This window comes from Argopecten irradians, chromosome 3, assembly GCF_041381155.1.
Source record: "Argopecten irradians isolate NY chromosome 3, Ai_NY, whole genome shotgun sequence".
NCBI classification, from domain to species: Eukaryota; Metazoa; Mollusca; class Bivalvia; order Pectinida; family Pectinidae; genus Argopecten; species Argopecten irradians.
This window is the reverse complement of record NC_091136.1, coordinates 30,928,564-30,948,343: the sequence shown is the minus strand read 5'-3', so window position 1 is coordinate 30,948,343 and position 19,780 is coordinate 30,928,564. Positions and strand designations below refer to the sequence as shown.

Here is a 19,780-nt window from a genome sequence, read left to right as displayed (position 1 = left end):
AATTGTTTTTTTTTTTAAGTTAGAAACATTAGAAAAACATAGTTGCTGCATGGATATTGAAGATATTTTTTAGATATTGATTTATATATTTTTTGCTTTTACAGGAACTAGAATATTATTGTCATTTTTTAATAACGATATTGTACACAGTAGTGTTATGACATAAATCCATGGATTACCTCCCATAGTTTAATCTTTATTTACATTTTGATAAAAGTGATTAATATAATTTGCCTACTTATGAAAATTTAAATAGTCTACTTTCAGTTTTAAATTGTTATTCATATTTGAAATATAATGAAAGCATTTGTGCTTTTACATATCACTCTGATAGTGTTGAGATGATATTTCATATTCCCCTTCAAGTGCTGCTTTTTGTCTATCATTCCTGATTTTGTTACATCAGTAATGTCCTTGGTTTATTTCTTTCTGTCTGTGGGTAATATTTCCGTGACTTTTCTTTGCTAATATATGCTTGTGTTAAATTGAATATGGTTTTTATACCTGCTCCAATTTGACCGTATGAACACCTGTGTTCTATATTCAGATTGTCCTCTGTGACATGGTACCTCTGTTTGAGTCTCTTATTTATGGCGGAATAAACTTTAGAAAGCATTAAAGAATTTTAACAAACGATTCCGGTACCTTGTCACTCAACACTTCGGCATTGTCTGCTGATTTGTTTTTCATGCCGCATGAATTACATCTTTGTTACATATCAAAGGCTGATATTTTTTAAACTGAAAAAATGAAAAATATGTTCCTCACGCTGAATAATAGCTGTGTTCATATATGAAAATGAAGCATGTTCAAATTGACCTTTGATCTGTGTGATTCTCTGTAATTCACTTCCACGTTCATTCATTAAGTCCAGGTGAGGTGTTGAATCGTTTGTCTTGTCCCCACACTCACGGTGTTCTTCCACGCCTCACTTCCCCTTCCTTACCTCATTAACCTGCGGGAACAACTATTCATTTCTGATTTTTATCTTGTTCTTCTCTACAATAAGTTAGGGCCTTGAATTGAAACATGGTATGACACTTAATACCTGAATGTAAATGTGTATCCCAACGTTTATCATGGAATGTGGGGACAGTTTTGTTGGTCTGAACTGTCAGGACTCCCAGCTGAGAAACACCTGAGAAGGCCGAGAGATATGCACACCTGTTTTACTTTTCATGCAGGTGTGAAAGTGAACCTTGTAACCCAAGGTCATGGGAACCCCCCAAGGTCGTCGGGATACAGTCTTGGCACTATCCACCCTTGAAAGGCCCTCACAGCATTTTTGTATTACGTCTGCATTACATTACTCAAAATATGGCACCTTCATTTTGATAAACATTGAAGAGTTGTGTACCTGATGCCTTGCTATCTTACCTGTATTTACCTGGTGTGGTAACGAGCATGCATTATCAGGGCCAATCACTTTTATCCCCTTACTTTTATCTTTGCCCAATTCAATTTGCCAGGTGTAAGGCTTTCTGACAGGCTGGGATCAGGTTATATATGGCTGAGACTTGTGTGGCCAGAGAGTAAGACCTAGGATTATTAATGAGGGGGCTAAATACCTACTCTTTTCCTCTGTAATGGTATGAAAATGATCCATATAGAAATCAGATCATTGTTACGGGCTTTTTACCTGATATACTGCCTGATTAGCATACTAAACTTTCAGAAAAACCTTTGAACAGGTGCTTGGTTTTATTACACATTTTTTATCTCTTCTGATTTATTACCTTTACATGCTTAAAATGTGGTTGAAGTTATTATTTTACATGTAACTAATGTTGTACAGGTATATGAATAGAATCATTTTCAGCCTTAAGCTGTATCAATCAGGTCTTCAATGCTAATCTCCTCAGATCAACAGGGGGCAATGTCAGTACATTTTTCATCTGAGCATTGACATGTGCCTATAAGTGGGAAATATGGTGAAATACCTTAACACTCAATTCCTAACTTCTCTAATACATTCCTGTTCCATATTTAAGTTATAATGATCCTGTACCAGGAAATCAGTTAACCTGAAAGAGTAGCTCACAATCATGTGAATTGCATGCTAGTATTTAAAATGACAGCCTACTGCACTTTAAGTTCTTTTATTCTTCTCTTTTACTCTGGTCTGTTGCTCTATATTAGCATTTTAGTCTTTTGCTATTTTAGTCTTTCACATTGGTCTTTTGCTTTTTTTCAACCTTTTGACTTGGTCTTTTGCTATTTCAGACTTTTACACTGGTCTTTTGCTATTCCATCATACCATTGACTGCTCACTTGATAACTCAAAGCATTACCATTTTGTCCGCTTGCATATGTTATTTCTCTGCTGCTGTATACAAGGCTGAGCACCTGGGCTGCTGCTGTATGCAAGGCTGAGTACTTGGTCTGCTGCTTAACTTTAAGGGAAAGATACCATCCCAAATAAGGAGACAATGTTTAAGGATCATTTAGATTATCATGTCTTTTCGCCTTTGAAGACCTATCCCAAATAAGGAAAAAAGAATCTAAAATATTCATTTTTTAGAAAGAAAAAATACTATTGTACCAATTTAAGAAGCCCCTGAACTGACTGAGTAAGAAAATCACTGTTTTTTAAGTTTGTGATCACCTGATAATTAATCACTATCTTATCCAGGTGCAATACAACTCCACACTTATTCAGGTTTATATAAAAACGATGACCAGGTATGATTGGGGATTAAGTATCAATTAAGGGGAGTGTGTTGTGTTGAGCTCGAGTGTTGGAAACCGAGGGGTGTTGATGGCATTCTACTTGACCCACACCCTGTTATCTGTCTACCCATCATCTACTTATACACACTCAGGTGTTATAGCCAATCTTTTCTCTGGATCGTTTCATTTTAGCCGTCAAACCAGAAGAGGAAAACAGTTTTAGAAAAGTAAATTCTGGTATTTTATTTTTGGTTACTCATATAAATCAAACATCCAAATCATGCATAGCTGGTAAAATATTAATAAGCTCCTCTTCTTTTCATTCTTATAAGAACCAAAATGCTTCCTGCCAAATTGTGACTTCTGTAACAGGAGGAAATCTAGCGGCCAGACCAGACTGGAGCCTGGGACCTCCGAACACTAGTCAGATGCTCTACTGATTGTACTACCTGGTCACCAATGTTTTACCTTAAGTCCAGTCTTGCTACACTCCAGTGATTAAGGCATTAGTTGCGTCCTACACATTTTACTTCCTGATATGATCATCTGTGACCTGCAGGTAGAGCATCTGGCTAGTGTTTAGAGGTTCAGGGTTTGAACCTTGGTCTTGTTGTTACATTTTCCCCTCTCTATCCCCTATTACAAAATTGGTGTGCTCACCAACCCCTGTCACAGTCATGGGGAGTAAGCTTTGTAGTAGGAGATATTCAAGCTTGTAAGTTGTTGTGTCTTAGGTTGGGGGGAGATTTGGAGAAGAGAAGGAGATTTGCAGTGGGATTGGACTGGATCGATCATCGGTGACCAGGTAGCTGAATCGGTAGAGCATATAGTTAGTGTTCGGAGGTCCCTGGTTCAAACCCTGGTCTTGCCTGTACATGTCCTCCTCTCCTGTTGCACAGATACTGTTTTCTACCAATTCCACTTGGTCACCTGTGCTTACTAGACACTCTCATTTCTACAAATTTGGCAAATGAAAGCTGTACTTTTAACAAGATACAAAAAATTCTCTATATCATCACTAAAAAAATATATTTGGTGGTTTCATGCACTCTTAAATGAATTAGATAAAAGCTGTAATGACTTCTTCGACACAAATTTTGACGAGTTTCATTTAATTTCAAAACCAAAATAAGAAAATAATAACAAAAAAATAATAGCCCTACAAAAATACCTCATGTTAATCTTTAACGTTAGATTTCATTCCTTTCAATCAACTTTTTGTATTTTAAGAAATATGAACTGAAGTTTTATCAAGATAGTTTTCATTATATGAAAGCCTGTCTAAATTTGATTAAGATATGTTTGTTATAAAACTCTGTATTAAGTGAAAGTTTTGATCAATTCTTAATACATAGAATAAAATGCTCCCAATGATCTTGTGTTTTTAGTATTGTATAAAGTTCTCTTTGACACCCCCATAATACTAAACCTGAGCATGTGTTTAGCTTTGGTTACGAATGAACCAAGCTCGCGACCTGAGTGTTTATTGTGATATCTATGATAGCCACATGGAGATGAAGGTATCCTGTGCCAGGATTTAGACAAAAAGCTTATCAGATATAGGAAAAAAAATGAACAGTAGGTTGTATTATCTAGCCGAGTGATTTCCAAACTAATATCTTCAGCTCTGCCTTTAATTCCAGTGTATTACAACATACCTCACTTAAAATGAATAGGTTCAGAACTGTAATCTGGCCTGGTGATTGATCAAGTTGACGTTCATGATTTTATAAGACCACCATGTATGTTTTTGGTGAGATAAAGTAAATAGCATTGACCTTGGTGAACATTTAGACTGTGATATACATCTGATCGGTAATGTATATTTTACGGTAGATATTGCGCCTGTATATTTCTTATAGTTGGGTGTTATCAATATGAAAGTTAAGTTTTCATTTTTGAAAGACATAATGTTATGCTCAGTTATTTCTTGTCCACAATAACCTTCACACAAGATTGTAAACCTAACAATAATCTTGTGATCTTCAGTCAAGGTCAAAGATATGTGTCTAACAACTGGTTTGGAATTTGATGTTTTTCAGTGACATTATTACATTTCTTTTATTATATCCTTGATGTTTTCCACACTTTCTCTTTGGCATTATGAAAGTGTCTTATCACACCTTGTGACCTTGATGTTTGTCCTGCCTTTTCTTTGACGTTATGTAAGTGTCTTATCACACCTTGTGACCTTGATGTATGCACTGCCTTTTCTTTGACGTTATAGAAGTGTCTTATCACACCTTGTGACCTTGATGTATGCCCTGCCTTTTCTTTGACGTTATGAAAGTGTCTTATCACACCTTGTGACCTTGTGACCTTGATGTATGCCCTGCCTTTTCTTTGACGTTATGAAAGTGTCTTATTATATCCTTGACCTTAAGAAGTGTCTTATCACACCTTGTGACCTTGATGTATGCCCTGCCTTTTCTTTGACCTTATGAAGTATCTGACCTCACCTTGTGACCTTGATGTTTGTCCTGCCTTATCTTTGATGTTATGAAGTGTCTTATCACACCTTGTGACCTTGATGTATGCCCTGCCTTTTCTTTGACGTTATGAAAGTGTTTTATAACACCTTGTGACCTTGATGTATGCCCTGCCTTTTCTTTGACGTTATGAAGTGTCTTATTATATCCTTGACCTTAAGAAGTGTCTTATCACACCTTGTGACCTTGATGTATGCCCTGCCTTTTCTTTGACCTTATGAAGTATCTGACCTCACCTTGTGAACTTGATATTTGTCCTGCCTTATCTTTGACGTTATGAAGTGTCTTATCACACCTTGTGACCTTGATGTATGCCCTGCCTTTTCTTTGACGTTATGAAAGTGTTTTATCACACCTTGTGACCTTGATGTATGCCCTGCCTTTTCTTTGACGTTATGAAGTGTCTTATTATATCCTTGACCTTAAGAAGTGTCTTATCACACCTTGTGACCTTGATGTATGCCCTGCCTTTTCTTTGACCTTATGAAGTATCTGACCTCACCTTGTGAACTTGATATTTGTCCTGCCTTATCTTTGACGTTATGAAGTGTCTTATCACACCTTGTGACCTTGATGTATGCCCTGCCTTTTCTTTGACGTTATGAAGTGTCTTATTATATCCTTGACCTTAAGAAGTGTCTTATCACACCTTGTGACCTTGATGTATGCCCTGCCTTTTCTTTGACCTTATGAAGTATCTGACCTCACCTTGTGAACTTGATATTTGTCCTGCCTTATCTTTGACGTTATGAAGTGTCTTATCACACCTTGTGACCTTGATGTATGCCCTGCCTTTTCTTTGACCTTATGAAGTATCTTACCTCACCTTGTGACCTTGATATTTGTCCTGCCTTATCTTTGATGTTATGAATTGTCTTATCACACCTTGTGACCTTGTGACCTTGATGTATGCCCTGCCTTTTCTTTGACCTTATGAAGTATCTTACCTCACCTTGTGACCTTGATATTTGTCCTGCCTTATCTTTGATGTTATGAATTGTCTTATCACACCTTGTGACCTTGATATTTGTCATTGTGTGCATCTTTAATGGTGTGGAATATGTTCTGTAATATCCTTTGACTTTTCTATGGCATTGTCCTGGTTTATACATTGTATAGCGAACAATACCTTATTTATTGACTTTCATATTAATGACATGTTCTGAATAATTATCAAAACATAATTTTAGTAGCAGCTGGAAGCTAAGTCTCAAACTCCTGTTAGATTTGTAGCAGCTCAAAGATTAGTATTTAAGAAAAGCTACTTTAAGCACAGATTTATTGTAAATTGGAAAAAAAAATTACCACAATTATGAAGAAAATCCTGATATAACCTTTGCTGCTGTAAAATTGTGACCTTTGGGCATATTCACCAAGTGCAAATGTGTGTTTGTTTCCACAGTGATTTGGCTGCTGGTACAACTGACGTCTATGTGAATTTTACTGTCTATTCCTACCAAACAACTACAATATTTAAATTGAACACTCATGCTGTGGAAAAGGTTTTGACAAGACAAGCTATTAGCCATAATCATTTGAACATTTTCTTCAGCAAGAAAAAAATCCCTAACATGATATTAATGCCAAATTCAATTACTCTGTTTTGTTGGCACTAAATTGAATGATATATTGATATAGATACAAACTTATTTATAAGTTTATTCCGTCTTTTATTTATATCTGATGCTGTCTGGACACATAAATATGTAGATGCATTGTTCATCAATATCAATTGTCTGTTTTGAATTATGCGGATCTGCATGGCTGATCGGTAACCAAGCCAGATGTTAGAAGGGGGATTGGTTCATGCTTTGGTAGAGGGGGCTAGGGACATATAAGTTAAGGGGTTGATTTTGGGGTAGGGCAGGGACTGGTTATTGCTTTCCTAGTGGGAGTAGTGATATTCTGTGTGGATTAATGTAGAAAAGAGGAGGTATGGGTTTATGTTGGGGTTAGGATTGAGACTGCATAATTATTAATTTACAAAGCAGTAGTGGGAGCGGTGATATTCTGTGTGGGGAGATATGGAAGATAAATGGCTGTGTAAGAGAGGAAGATATGGATTCATACTTGGCAGTAAATGATTATTGCTTAGCAGTGGATTGGTGATATTTAGTGTGGGGAGGGGAAATGTTTATTGGTAGGATAAGCGGGTTAGTTATGTGTTCATATTGGGGTAGGGCAGGGAGTGATTGCTTTAGCAGGGAAAGTGGTGATATTTTGGAAATAGCCATGTGTCTTTATAATGATAGTGGGGATTGATATTGGTATTGATATGCGGTGTGTGTTTTTGGTGGGAGTTTAATGACACTGTAAAAAAGGTGTTAGTATATTAGGGTAATGGTTGGGACAGATTATTACTTAAGCAGGTGAAATGTTAAATATTCTGTGGGGCAGAAGGGATGGGTGTGTGGCATTAAAGAAGGGAAGTGTTTATTTGGGTAAGGATGTTCATGTAAATTTTCATTCATATCAATTAAAGAAGAATCTATGTACAGTGTATAGAAAAAAAATGGTTGAACCTGAATGCAGAATTTGAACTAAAAATGTCATGAGAAGAAAGAATAGAAATATTGACATTAGGAAATTGATGGCATCAAATGTGAATATAAAAAACATGTATGTGCAAAGAGAAATGAATATTTTTACAATTATTTAGCAAGAACTCTTGAGTATCCTAATTGTAAATATAAATGAAAGCCTTTGATTATTTAATTTTGAAAGTAATGGCATTGTTTAAATGAGTTAAAAAACAATTTTAGGTATATGATGATGGCTAATTGGAGATGACAAAGGTTAATAAGCATTGAATAGAGTAAAGCCTGTTTGAGGCTAGCCAGGCTTTTGTAATACTTCAGTACATACAGGATTATTATATGAATTGTGATATCATAAAAGATAGTGCTCTATTGCATATAATGTGAAAAGTTCAAAGGTGAACATTGTCGGTGAATTTCACCGATCTTAACCAGTTCAATGTCTGGTTTGTGTAAGAATATGATGGTGAAGATTGTTGATTAAGCTATATCAAAGTGATAGTGATAATGCTCCATAATTTACTCACCTTTCATGTCAAAACCTAATCAAGTTTGAGTCACACCAGTGCCTGCTGGGTAGAAACACATCAAACAGAAAATTCACTGAAATTGAATTTTGATTTAAAAACTAACAATGCTTTGATGTTTTGCTGTTGTACTTAATCACTGGTAACTTCATGAAGTTGTCAACTTTCACTAAACTTGTCAGCTTCAAAAAAGGACATCTGCAACTTGGGATTCGTCCCATATGAGTATATGCTTGTGGTTACTAACCTAGTAACGATTCTTCTGGAATATTTGTCCCATATTGTCCAAACTAAAATACTGCAAAGAATATTTTTTTAATTCTTGTGTTCTTTAAATCAAGTATTTTGGAAAGAAGTATTTTTCTTCCTTTGTCATTGCTTCTCCTGATTTTCTATTCAAGTTACCTCCCTTGCAATATCTTTAGATTACCTCCCATGCAATTTCAAGTTATATATGTATCAAAAACTCTCATCTCTGAAAACAATAGGTTGAAATAGATTATTGCCAGACAAAAAGATCCCGGTACATCGTCGGATTCTGATGAGTATTCCATAAAATTGTTATTGAAATTCTAACATTAAGGCCTTACATTTCTGATGCATACAATAGCAATCACTGTGTTTCTCAGTCTGTCTTAGAATCTATCTGTCTGTCCATTTAAGATTGATTTCAAGAGTTTTTCTTGCAAAATCTATGACCTATTATATATTAGGTATGGTGAAACATGATATAAAAATTATGTAGATGTGCAATTGTCAGATTTTTTTCTGAGAAATCTACATCACCAATGCAGATATATGATTTAGTATGATATAAATTTGATAGCTTTTATATGAATAGTAACAGACATAAAGACTTCAAATTGAAGGTGCAAATAGATTTGAATACAAATGTCAGGGTGCTGATCAACTCATCAACTCAATGCTGATAATGTATGACTGTTTTGTCATTGTAGGAATTCCTTGCCCAGAAAGGTTTCGTCCACAGAGACTTGGCAGCCAGAAATATCTTGGTAGGAGGCGACAAGACTGTGAAGATTGGTGATTTTGGTCTGGCTCGCTTCGTCTATAATGATGCTGTGTACATGAACAGAAAAGGGGGACGACTCCCTCTCAAGTGGATGTCTATTGAAGCTATCTGTGAACTGACCTTCTCTTCAGCAAGTGATGTGTGAGTAAATGGATTTTGTAATTTTGCGCTGTACGCAGTTTCGTACATTATTATGTATTTGATTTTCTTTTTCAGTAATTTTTTTCTTTTTCATTTTTACTTTTACTTTTTGTATTTTTCCCATCCTCTCTACATGTGTGATTTAAACAAGTTTAAATGTCATTCATAGAATAATTCAAAATAAGTTTTTTTGCCTCTTTTATTTTGCACATTAATATTTATTAATATAACTATTAATCTTAATTCTTGTTTGTACTTTGACATATTGTCTTGTTTGTTTGAAGTTAAATGAGATGCGCTCTGTGTTTTTTGTAATTCCTCTTTCTGTGTGTCCTACATCCTTGTCCAAGGTCAGTTTATCTTGTCGGCAATGTTTGTAAATTATTATTTAATTACTGCGCCTGTGCAGGTCTTTAATTAATGGTGGTTGTTAGATTGTTCCCATGTGAACGATGAGAATGTCTGTGACTTGGCAAGCTTATACAATACCTGGATTAAAGTAATCTGTAGGTGTCTACATCCTTACACTGCCTGTAATTGACAATTATCACTGTATACAGCGTTTCCATGCTAGATCAGACAGCAAACTCTAATTTGAAATATGTCATCAAGGGTCAGTAATTCTTATTACCTTCGAGTGGAAGACTGTAAGTTTCATAATTCATTGTAGCTTTCTCGGCTATCATATCTTTTGGCTACAGGCTAAATATCAAAGTGTCTTATGTAGTTACTAGGTAAAACAGTACTAAACACAACTACTTTGATTTAGGGAAATCAAAAAGAAAGATATCAAGAATGTGTACAAATCAATGGCAAATGAAGTTTGCAATTAGGTCAAGATATATTAACCCTGACAACAAAAGTGTTAGAATTAGGTCAGCCTTAATCATGGTTATATAGTGTGTAGGATATATTCACCATGACAATATTACATGGTAATATAGTGTGTAGGATATATTCACCATGACAATATTACATGGTAATATAGTGTGTAGGATATATTCACCATGACAATATTACACAGTAATATAGTGTGTAGGATATATTCACTATGACAATATTACATAAAACAAGTGAATTCATGTGTCCATGAAACTAGAATGTGTGCAAAATAGATCAAGCTACAGTTTTCATAGCAACTAGAATTTGTGAAAAATAGGTCAAACTGCAGTATCCATGACAACTATGGTTTTCAAACTAAATCAAGTTATTTAGAAAATGTGCAAAATAGGTCAAACTACAGTCTCCATGGCAACTAGAGCATATGCAAATACATATGTATCTCCATGACAACTAGAGCATCTGCAAAATAGATCAAGCTACAGTCTATGACAAATAGTGAGGTCTCATGACAACTGGAGTGTATACTTGTGTAAAATAGGTCAAGCTACAGTCTCAATGATAACTTCAGTGTATGAAAAATAGGTCAAGTCACAATGTTGTTTCCAGCACTACAATCAGGGTGATAACTTTAACTAAACACACCAAACTAAAAGAGACAGTGCAGGCCCCAATTTCTCCAAACAAACTTAAGTCAAAAACTAACTTAAGTCATAAATTTTCATATAAGTTACATAAGGAGAAAAACTTAAGTTTTGACTTAAGTCTCCACTTAAGTTTCGAGAAAACGGGGCCTGATCTGCTTTGGAACATATTTCTGATGTTCTTGTTTGTTGTCGTATGAACTTGATAATCTCTACACCTTTCAATAATTATGGCATTTGGATACTAAAGCTAACTTTTGATCCAATTATGTGTGGATTGTAGTGACTGGGTGGAGTCGGTGAGATCCCTGTTACAATCAGACACCCCAGCTTTGGGGTTAGGGCTGTAATTGGATCTGAGATTAGTGGCTGATTTATTTCTGGTTTGTTACCAAAAATATTGTTATTTTATCTTCAGTCATGTAAAAGGTCAAAGAAAAACAAAATCTGGCATGTTTTCCTCTCTTTCTTCTTCTGACATAACTGATCTATGAAATTTTACCAACTGTAAAAGAAGAGTCAATTTTGAAAGCTGTATAGTCTTACTATGATGTCCATGCTATCATGCTATCTTGATATTAGCTTAATGTGAGGTAACTCTTCATTGGTAGAACACCTTGCCACAGCAGCTGTTTTATTGTAGAATTTATATACTTTTTGTAGAAAGATTTCAATATTCAAAGGTTTATCATGTTAACATGTATTAGTATGGGATTATATTGTGTTAGTATTTAAACTTAGAAATTTACAATTAAAATCTTATCAAACAAGATTAAGCATCAGCTAAGTATGAGAAAAAATATGGATTACATTGATATATATTCAATTTTTTTAGAAGAATTAGCAAGCTTGTCTTGAATCAATCTGGATTAGTTTAAATTTTCCACCAATTAATAGAATTTAAGTAATTCAACTGAAAAGTTTAGGATAGGGATATTTTAGCTATAAATCATGTTTAACTAAGGTATGTAGCAGTGAGGTATTCAAGTGCCAGGCAGACATATCAGTGATATCTATTAGCATCAGAGTATGTATATTCTCTTTGATTTTAGAGTTTCTTAATTTAAAAGTGACCTTGGTATAGCGACTGACGTCACATCCAACAGGTGTTTGAATCTGGCTATTATCTTTTACGGCCATTTTAGGATGATGTGATTTGATACAGGGATCTTAAGCTTCTATATCCCTGTTTATGATACGTTTTGACTGGAGCATGTCTGTTTAAAGTGGTGTAAGTCGATACACATGTATACCGTAGAAAGCTGCTCATGTATTTCAATCTCATTTGCAATTAATGATATACAGGTGTGATTTTATTACAATGTGGTTGAGACTATGTAAAAGGTTATAAAGATACTTTTAGGAAAACACCAAAGTCTTTATATGTAAGCCCACCATCTGTTTATGACCAGTTTATTCAAATCATATTTCATCTCTTGTCAGCCTAACAAAAGTACATCGCCAACCACAATATGGTTTTCCAGTACAAGTGAAGAATTTTGAATGTTCACTTGTTCTACATAGTAATTTTAAGCTACTTCATTGTTTTTAAGCATTATCAGAGAAATACAAAGCTCCCAAGAAGTCATCATATTTTTGAAAAGCTTAATAAGGATTATTTAGCAATCATCAATGACTTCTGAGCCCAGAAATATAAGTCACATATTGATATTGAATAAATTTTCACCATCAAAAACTTTTTCATCGTCAAATACTTTTTAACTGTAACAAAGTATTTCCAGAGTCCCAATTTATTTCGCAGTATGAAGATAATTATCCAGTCACAAACATTTTCATTGATTGGCCACCTTAAAGAACCTAAGTTGTTGATAAAAAAATTCTCAGAAGATTTTTTTTTATGTTACAGTATGAATATCCAGTCACAAACATTTTCATTGACTGGCCACCTTAAAGAAACTAAGTTGTTGATAAAAAAATTCTCAGAAGATTTTTTTTTATGTTACCCGTAGGTTATTTCCTCCTAGCTTGAAACTTAGAATCAGATATGTCACATAGACAAAAAAATTCAAGCTTAATTTTAGTGATGTATTTCATATTATAGAGACCGTTGTCGTGACTTTAATTTCTCTTTCCAAGTAACTTTCCTCAGGACTGAAATGTTAGCACTGTATTGAATCTATTTCACAGTCACAAATATTATCCAAGTATTGAAAACAAGCTTGCATAGCCTCTTGACATAAATTCATACTCTTAAGCGAATCCCCTATGGGACAAATCATGACATCTTCACGGTAACAAAATTAAGGTAATAAAGTCATTGTCAAAATTGCAAAGCAAATACCAAACTCGCAGAATGGCAACAAAGCAGACAGTTTGATGATAAATTGTGAAAGGAAGTTTTGAAAACTTTATTGTAACATTACCTTGTCCTTTTAAAAATCTACACCATAAAATAAGCTTAGTATCATTAAACATCCGTACATCTATAAAGAGGGAGATATATTTTTGAAATGCATTTAACGCCTGTGTCAGCGAGGGGTTTTTATCACTTCTACATTGTTGGTGATATAGAGAACCACAAGTTTGAATGTATGATACCTATAAAATGGCGGCTCATAAATCGGAAATCCCTGACATCAGATCAATGGCTGACTGCATCACAGTAGAAAATGTGTGGTAAGTCATCTAATATTTCATTATCATAAACGTATTTGTCAAAACCAACAGGACATTCCTCATATCACCACTGTATATCCAGGCTTATATTGGCCAAGACACCATAAATGCCAGAGAGATTTGATGTACTGGTGGTTTTTTGTAGGTTTTTTTGTGCCCATTACCTTGATTTACTGTAATCGGGCTGCAGTAAACCCCCTGACTAGTCTTTGATATCCAATCACATCGCCACAGATCTCTTTTCAAATTCAAATAGGTTTTGTGGCAGTAAGTGTTAGATATACACGATACAACCACAGAATACCTGCTAAGATAGATATGTAGGCTGAAAATATCAAGTATGATATTTTATAAAGTTGTATCAAACAAGTGGTTAAGATATCTGACAATTACCACTATAGACCTCCTCCACCTCAGAGTTGTCGTAAGGTTAAGGCAGATATGGGGCCAGGTGAAAAGGTTTTGTCAGTGTGGCACATGTTTTCTCTGGGAACGTAGGATTTCCGCCATCTTCTTAACTTTGCATGATTATTTAATATCAAAAATATTTAAGTGTCATAAGCTAATCAAATAAAACAAAATAAAGTTATTTAATACATGCATCCACAATGAGCTCTGAAAATCTTTGTTTAAGAGCAATTGTTAGTATTGTTAGTATTCCAAATCAATTTGTTATTGGCTGATATTGGTTTCCCTATTTGAGTTTAGGGATAATCCATAAGAAAAAAATGTCATATTATGAAGAAACCAGTTGTCATACAAATGTCAGAAATTGACTCAGCATCTGGCGCAAGATTGTTCTCTTGTTCTTATTACCTCAAAAAGACCCATTTATTGTGATAAAAAACAGATTATGTGAGAGACATACAATGTATACTGAAATGCTTTTCAATAGAGAGATTTGGTGAGAGAGTTTTCCATAAGAGACCACCTGTTATGAGAGAGAGCCTTTATGTTTTAAGACCACCTTGAATGGGAGACTACATTTTCTCTTCATTTGACATTCATGACGTTGATAAGTGTCTTCCTATATATAGTGCAAATATGTTAAAAATGCTTTAGCATAATCCCATACAAAACATCTCAGATGATGTTCAGAATTAAATACATTATGTATATATATTCCTGGAATCTAGTTTTTCCCATACTTTAATGATGAAGATGAGTACTACTGACACTACTCCAGGCTCTCGAGAGTTCACACCTGTATATCAGGGCCCTCGCTACGTATTTTCTGCACCTGTGCAGTTCATATCCAACCATCATAATAAAAGTAAAATTTCATCGCATTGAGTAATCCAGGAAAGCTGTAGAGTTGTCAAAAGCTGTTGTGTCAGTTATTGAGGAAACGACAGGTAAAAATAAACAATAATTATCACCAGCTGTGAAATTGGGGCTATATACAAGGTGTCTGTGATGTCGTTGATGTTGTCCCTGTCAGCTATAAACCCATCCCTCCTTCATTTTCTGGACATAACCTGCTAATTGGGCTCATATCAAATGAGCTTTGTTTATATCTCCTACGCACCTCTTTGTAGAGACAGATCAGCAGCATACAACTAAGGTCATAGAGAAGTTAATGGCATAATACCAGGGTCAAAGGTTAATCAATTATTTCAGTATTTTCATACCTAGGTTATTTGATGACTTCTTTTGTTCATGCACCATCTTGTGTGGAATTTTTTCTGACAGATTCTCTCGTTTAAAGTACTACATTGTCAAGGCCAAAAATCATAACCGTAGGCAGTAAACCTACTGCAGTCAGTACCTTTGGTTAGTGACCACCTACTTCATAAGATAATTTTCTTTGGGTGCCCTTTGTGAAAAGACCATTAGCTACAAAGACCAATTTCTCTGGATGGACTCTTTAGATCACCAAATTGTACTCCAAAAATACTGGGAAATGCATCAGAGACTCCCCATGTTAATGAACATTGTCTTAATAATCTTCTGATACCTTACCTAGTACCTTGCATATACTCAATTAACACAGTACACTAAAAGATACAGATATTTTAAAACAAGACCTAAGTTACAGTTATAAGTGAGAATGATCAATGTAGCCAAGATATGTCTTGTAGGCACATACAATACATAAATTACTGTGATAAATGGGATTTTTTTTTTTTTTTTTAAATATATCAAAAGATCTGATTTATTTCCATTCATATTTTCAAGAGAAAAAGATAAGTTTTGGACACCTGCAAAATTAATAATAAAGAATTTCCTTTTCTGTTTTTTTTTTCGAGCCGGACACCTGCGGTTTCTGATACATTTTATCAGTAAGAACATGAAAATGAATGGTCATAACTGCACGCTTGTCGTCGTTATCTGTACGATGTATGACTGGTTTGTTCACCAATACATTAGGTATGGGATAAGAAGGTCAAACACAATGATTTGATCTCGGATTCCTGTCCTTGTTACATAATGATCGGCTGCAATTAACATATTGTATTTCTGTTAAAAACAAGCTGTACATAAGTAGCGGGGCTATATTCTGTCCAAGTGTTGGATTACCCTTGCTGAGCTGTGGGGTGGTAACGGATACACCAAATGTACATTTATTTGACAAAAATTACATTAAAAGAAGATAAATGGTGAGATAGGGGCAGGATGATATGTAGGATTGGACCGGTAATAGCACTTCTGGGCCTGTGTGGGGTAGGTCCTAAGGACGCTAGAACACTGCTGTGGTTTATTGTGTTTTAATTGTTATATTTGTGTCTCGCAATAATTTTCCACTTGTAGTAAATTACTCCCTATTTTGGCCGACTGTCATTTAGTCTGGGGGTAGATCATAGCCATGATGTTGATGCGATAATGTCTTATCTACAAAACTAATGAGAAAAAAAAAGATATTGTGTGGGTAACCTCATATAGACATTTTTCACTAACTTTTGCCGAGTCTGTAACCTTCCTGTTGGACTATTCATGATGGGTAATTCTTAAACATCAGGACTTTATCTACACACAGGAACCAGTATACAAAAAGTGTATTAAGATTTTTTTGCTCCTATCTAGTTTCCTGTTGCATGAGCAAGAAAATCATTTTTTACTTGAATATAAAATAATAAATCTTGATTTCCTTATCTGTTATGAACATCTGTTATCTTGGTATCATACCTGTGACCTCTTTATACTAGAGATGAGACTCATTTCTAAATCCACAACGGAATAGGCTCGGAAATTTCATCATTTTACATTTTATATATATGGTCATGTAACATACTTCATCACTTTACACAGTAGAACCGCAAACTTCATCATTTTACAGAGTAAGACCTCATACTTCATCACTTTACAGGGTAGGACCTCATACTTCATCACTTTACAGAGGTAGGACCTCATACTTCATCACTTTACTGGGTAGGACCTCATACTTCATCACTTTACAGGGTAGGACCTCATACTTCATCACTTTACAGGGTAGGACCTCATACTTCATCACTTTACAGGGTAGGACCTCATACTTCATCACTTTACAGGGTAGGACCTCATACTTCATCACTTTACAGGTAGGACTTCATACTTCATCACTTTACAGGGTAGGACCTCATACTTCATCACTTTACAGGGTAGGACCTCATACTTCATCATTTACAGGGTAGGACCTCATACTTATTACAGGTGACCTCACTTCATCACTTTACAGGGTAGGACCTCATACTTCATCACTTTACAGGGAGGACCTCATTATCTTACATACTTCATCACTTTTACAGGGTAGGACCTCATACTTCATTCATCAACTTCATCACTTTACAGGGTAGGACCTCATACTTCATCACTTTACAGGGTAGGACCTCATACTTCATCACTTTACACAGTAGGACCTCATACTTCATCACTTTACATAGTAGGACCTCATACTTCATCACTTTACAGGGTAGGACCTCATACTTCATCACTTTACAGGGTAGGACCTCATACTTCATCACTTTACAGGGTAGGACCTCATACTTCATCACTTTACAGGGTAGGACCTCATACTTCATCACTTTACAGGGTAGGACCTCATACTTCATCACTTTACAGGGTAGGACCTCATACTTCATCACTTTACAGGGTAGGACCTCATACTTCATCACTTTACAGGGTAGGACCTCATACTTCATCACTTTACAGGGTAGGACCTCATACTTCATCACTTACTTCATCTTCATCACTTTACAGGTAGGACCTCATACTTCATCACTTTACAGGGTAGGACCTCATACTTCATCACTTTACACAGTAGGACCTCATACTTCATCACTTTACAGGGTAGGACCTCATACTTCATCACTTTACAGGGTAGGACCTCATACTTCATCACTTTACAGGGTAGGACCTCATACTTCATCACTTTTACAGGGTAGGACCTCATACTTCATCACTTTACAGGGTAGGACTCATACTTCATCACTTTACAGGGAGGACCTCATACTTCATCACTTTACAGGGTAGGACCTCATACTTCATCACTTTACAGGGTAGGACCTCATACTTCATCACTTTACAGGGTAGGACCTCATACTTCATCACTTTACAGGGTAGGACCTCATACTTCATCACTTTACAGGGTAGGACCTCATACTTCATCACTTTACAGGGTAGGACCTCATACTTCATCACTTTACAGGGTAGGACCTCATACTTCATCACTTTACAGGGTAGGACCTCATACTTCATCACTTTACAGGGTAGGACCTCACTTATCATTCATACTTTACAGGGTAGGACCTCATACTTCATCACTTTACAGGTAGGACCTCATACTTCATCACTTTACAGGGTAGGACCTCATACTTCATCACTTTACAGGTAGGACCTCATACTTCATCACTTTACAGGGTAGGACCTCATACTTCATCACTTTACAGGGTAGGACCTCATACTTCATCACTTTACAGGGTAGGACCTCATACTTCATCACTTTACAGGGTAGGACCTCATACTTCATCACTTTACAGGGTAGGACCTCATACTTCATCACTTTACAGGGTAGGACCTCATACTTCATCACTTTACAGGGTAGGACCTCATACTTCATCACTTTACAGGGTAGGACCTCATACTTCATCACTTTACAGGTAGGACCAACCATCATTTACAGGTATCATTCACTTTACAGGGTAGGACCTCATACTTCATCACTTTACAGGTAGGACCTCATACTTCATCACTTTACAGGTAGGACCTCATACTTCATCACTTTACAGGGTAGGACCTCATACTTCATCACTTTACAGGGTAGGACCTCATACTTCATCACTTTACAGGTAGGACCTCATACTTCATCACTTTACAGGGTAGGACCTCATACTTCATCACTTTACAGGGTAGGACCTCATACTTCATCACTTTACAGGGTAGGACCTCATACTTCATCACTTTACAGGTAGGACCTCATACTTCATCACTTTACAGGTAGGACCTCATACTTCATCACTTTACAGGTAGACCTCATTTCATCACTTTACAGGGTAGGACCTCATACTTCATCACTTTACAGGGTAGGACCTCATACTTCATCACTTTACAGGGTAGGACCTCATACTTCATCACTTTACAGGGTAGGACCTCATACTTCATCACTTTACAGGTGGACCTCATACTTCATCACTTTACAGGGTAGGACCTCATACTTCATCACTTTACAGTAGGACCTCATACTTCATCACTTTACAGGGTAGGACCTCATACTTCATCACTTTACAGGTAGGACCTCATACTTCATCACTTTACAGGGTAGGACCTCATACTTCATCACTTTACAGGGTAGGACCTCATACTTCATCACTTTACAGGGTAGGACCTCATACTTCATCACTTTACAGGGTAGGACCTCATACTTCATCACTTACACCTCATACTTTCACACAGGTAGGACCTCATATACTTCATCACTTTACAGGGTAGGACCTCATACTTCATCACTTTACAGGGTAGGACCTCATACTTCATCACTTTACAGGTAGGACCTCATACTTCATCACTTTACAGGGTAGGACCTCATACTTCATCACTTTACAGGGTAGGACCTCATACTTCATCACTTTACAGGGTAGGACCTCATACTTCATCACTTTACAGGGTAGGACCTCATACTTCATCACTTTACAGGGTAGGACCTCATACTTCATCACTTTACAGGGGACCTAGATCCTTTACATAGGACTTCTTCATCTTTACAGGGTAGGACCTCATACTTCATCACTTTACAGGGTAGGACTCATACTCATCATTACAGGTAGGACCTCATACTTCATCACTTTACAGG

General features: G+C 35.9%; 1 protein-coding gene across 2 annotated transcripts in view; it reads left to right on the top strand.

Annotated features, from left to right (window-relative positions):
• The window catches only part of LOC138318178 (uncharacterized), a 91,838-nt gene that overhangs the window by 22,589 nt on the left and 49,469 nt on the right, over window positions 1-19,780 (top strand). For both annotated transcript variants that reach the window (XM_069260343.1, XM_069260342.1), the window contains one exon: window positions 9,180-9,394. In XM_069260343.1, coding sequence (XP_069116444.1) covers window positions 9,180-9,394 — 215 coding nt within the window. The remainder of the gene's footprint in view (window positions 1-9,179; window positions 9,395-19,780) is intronic.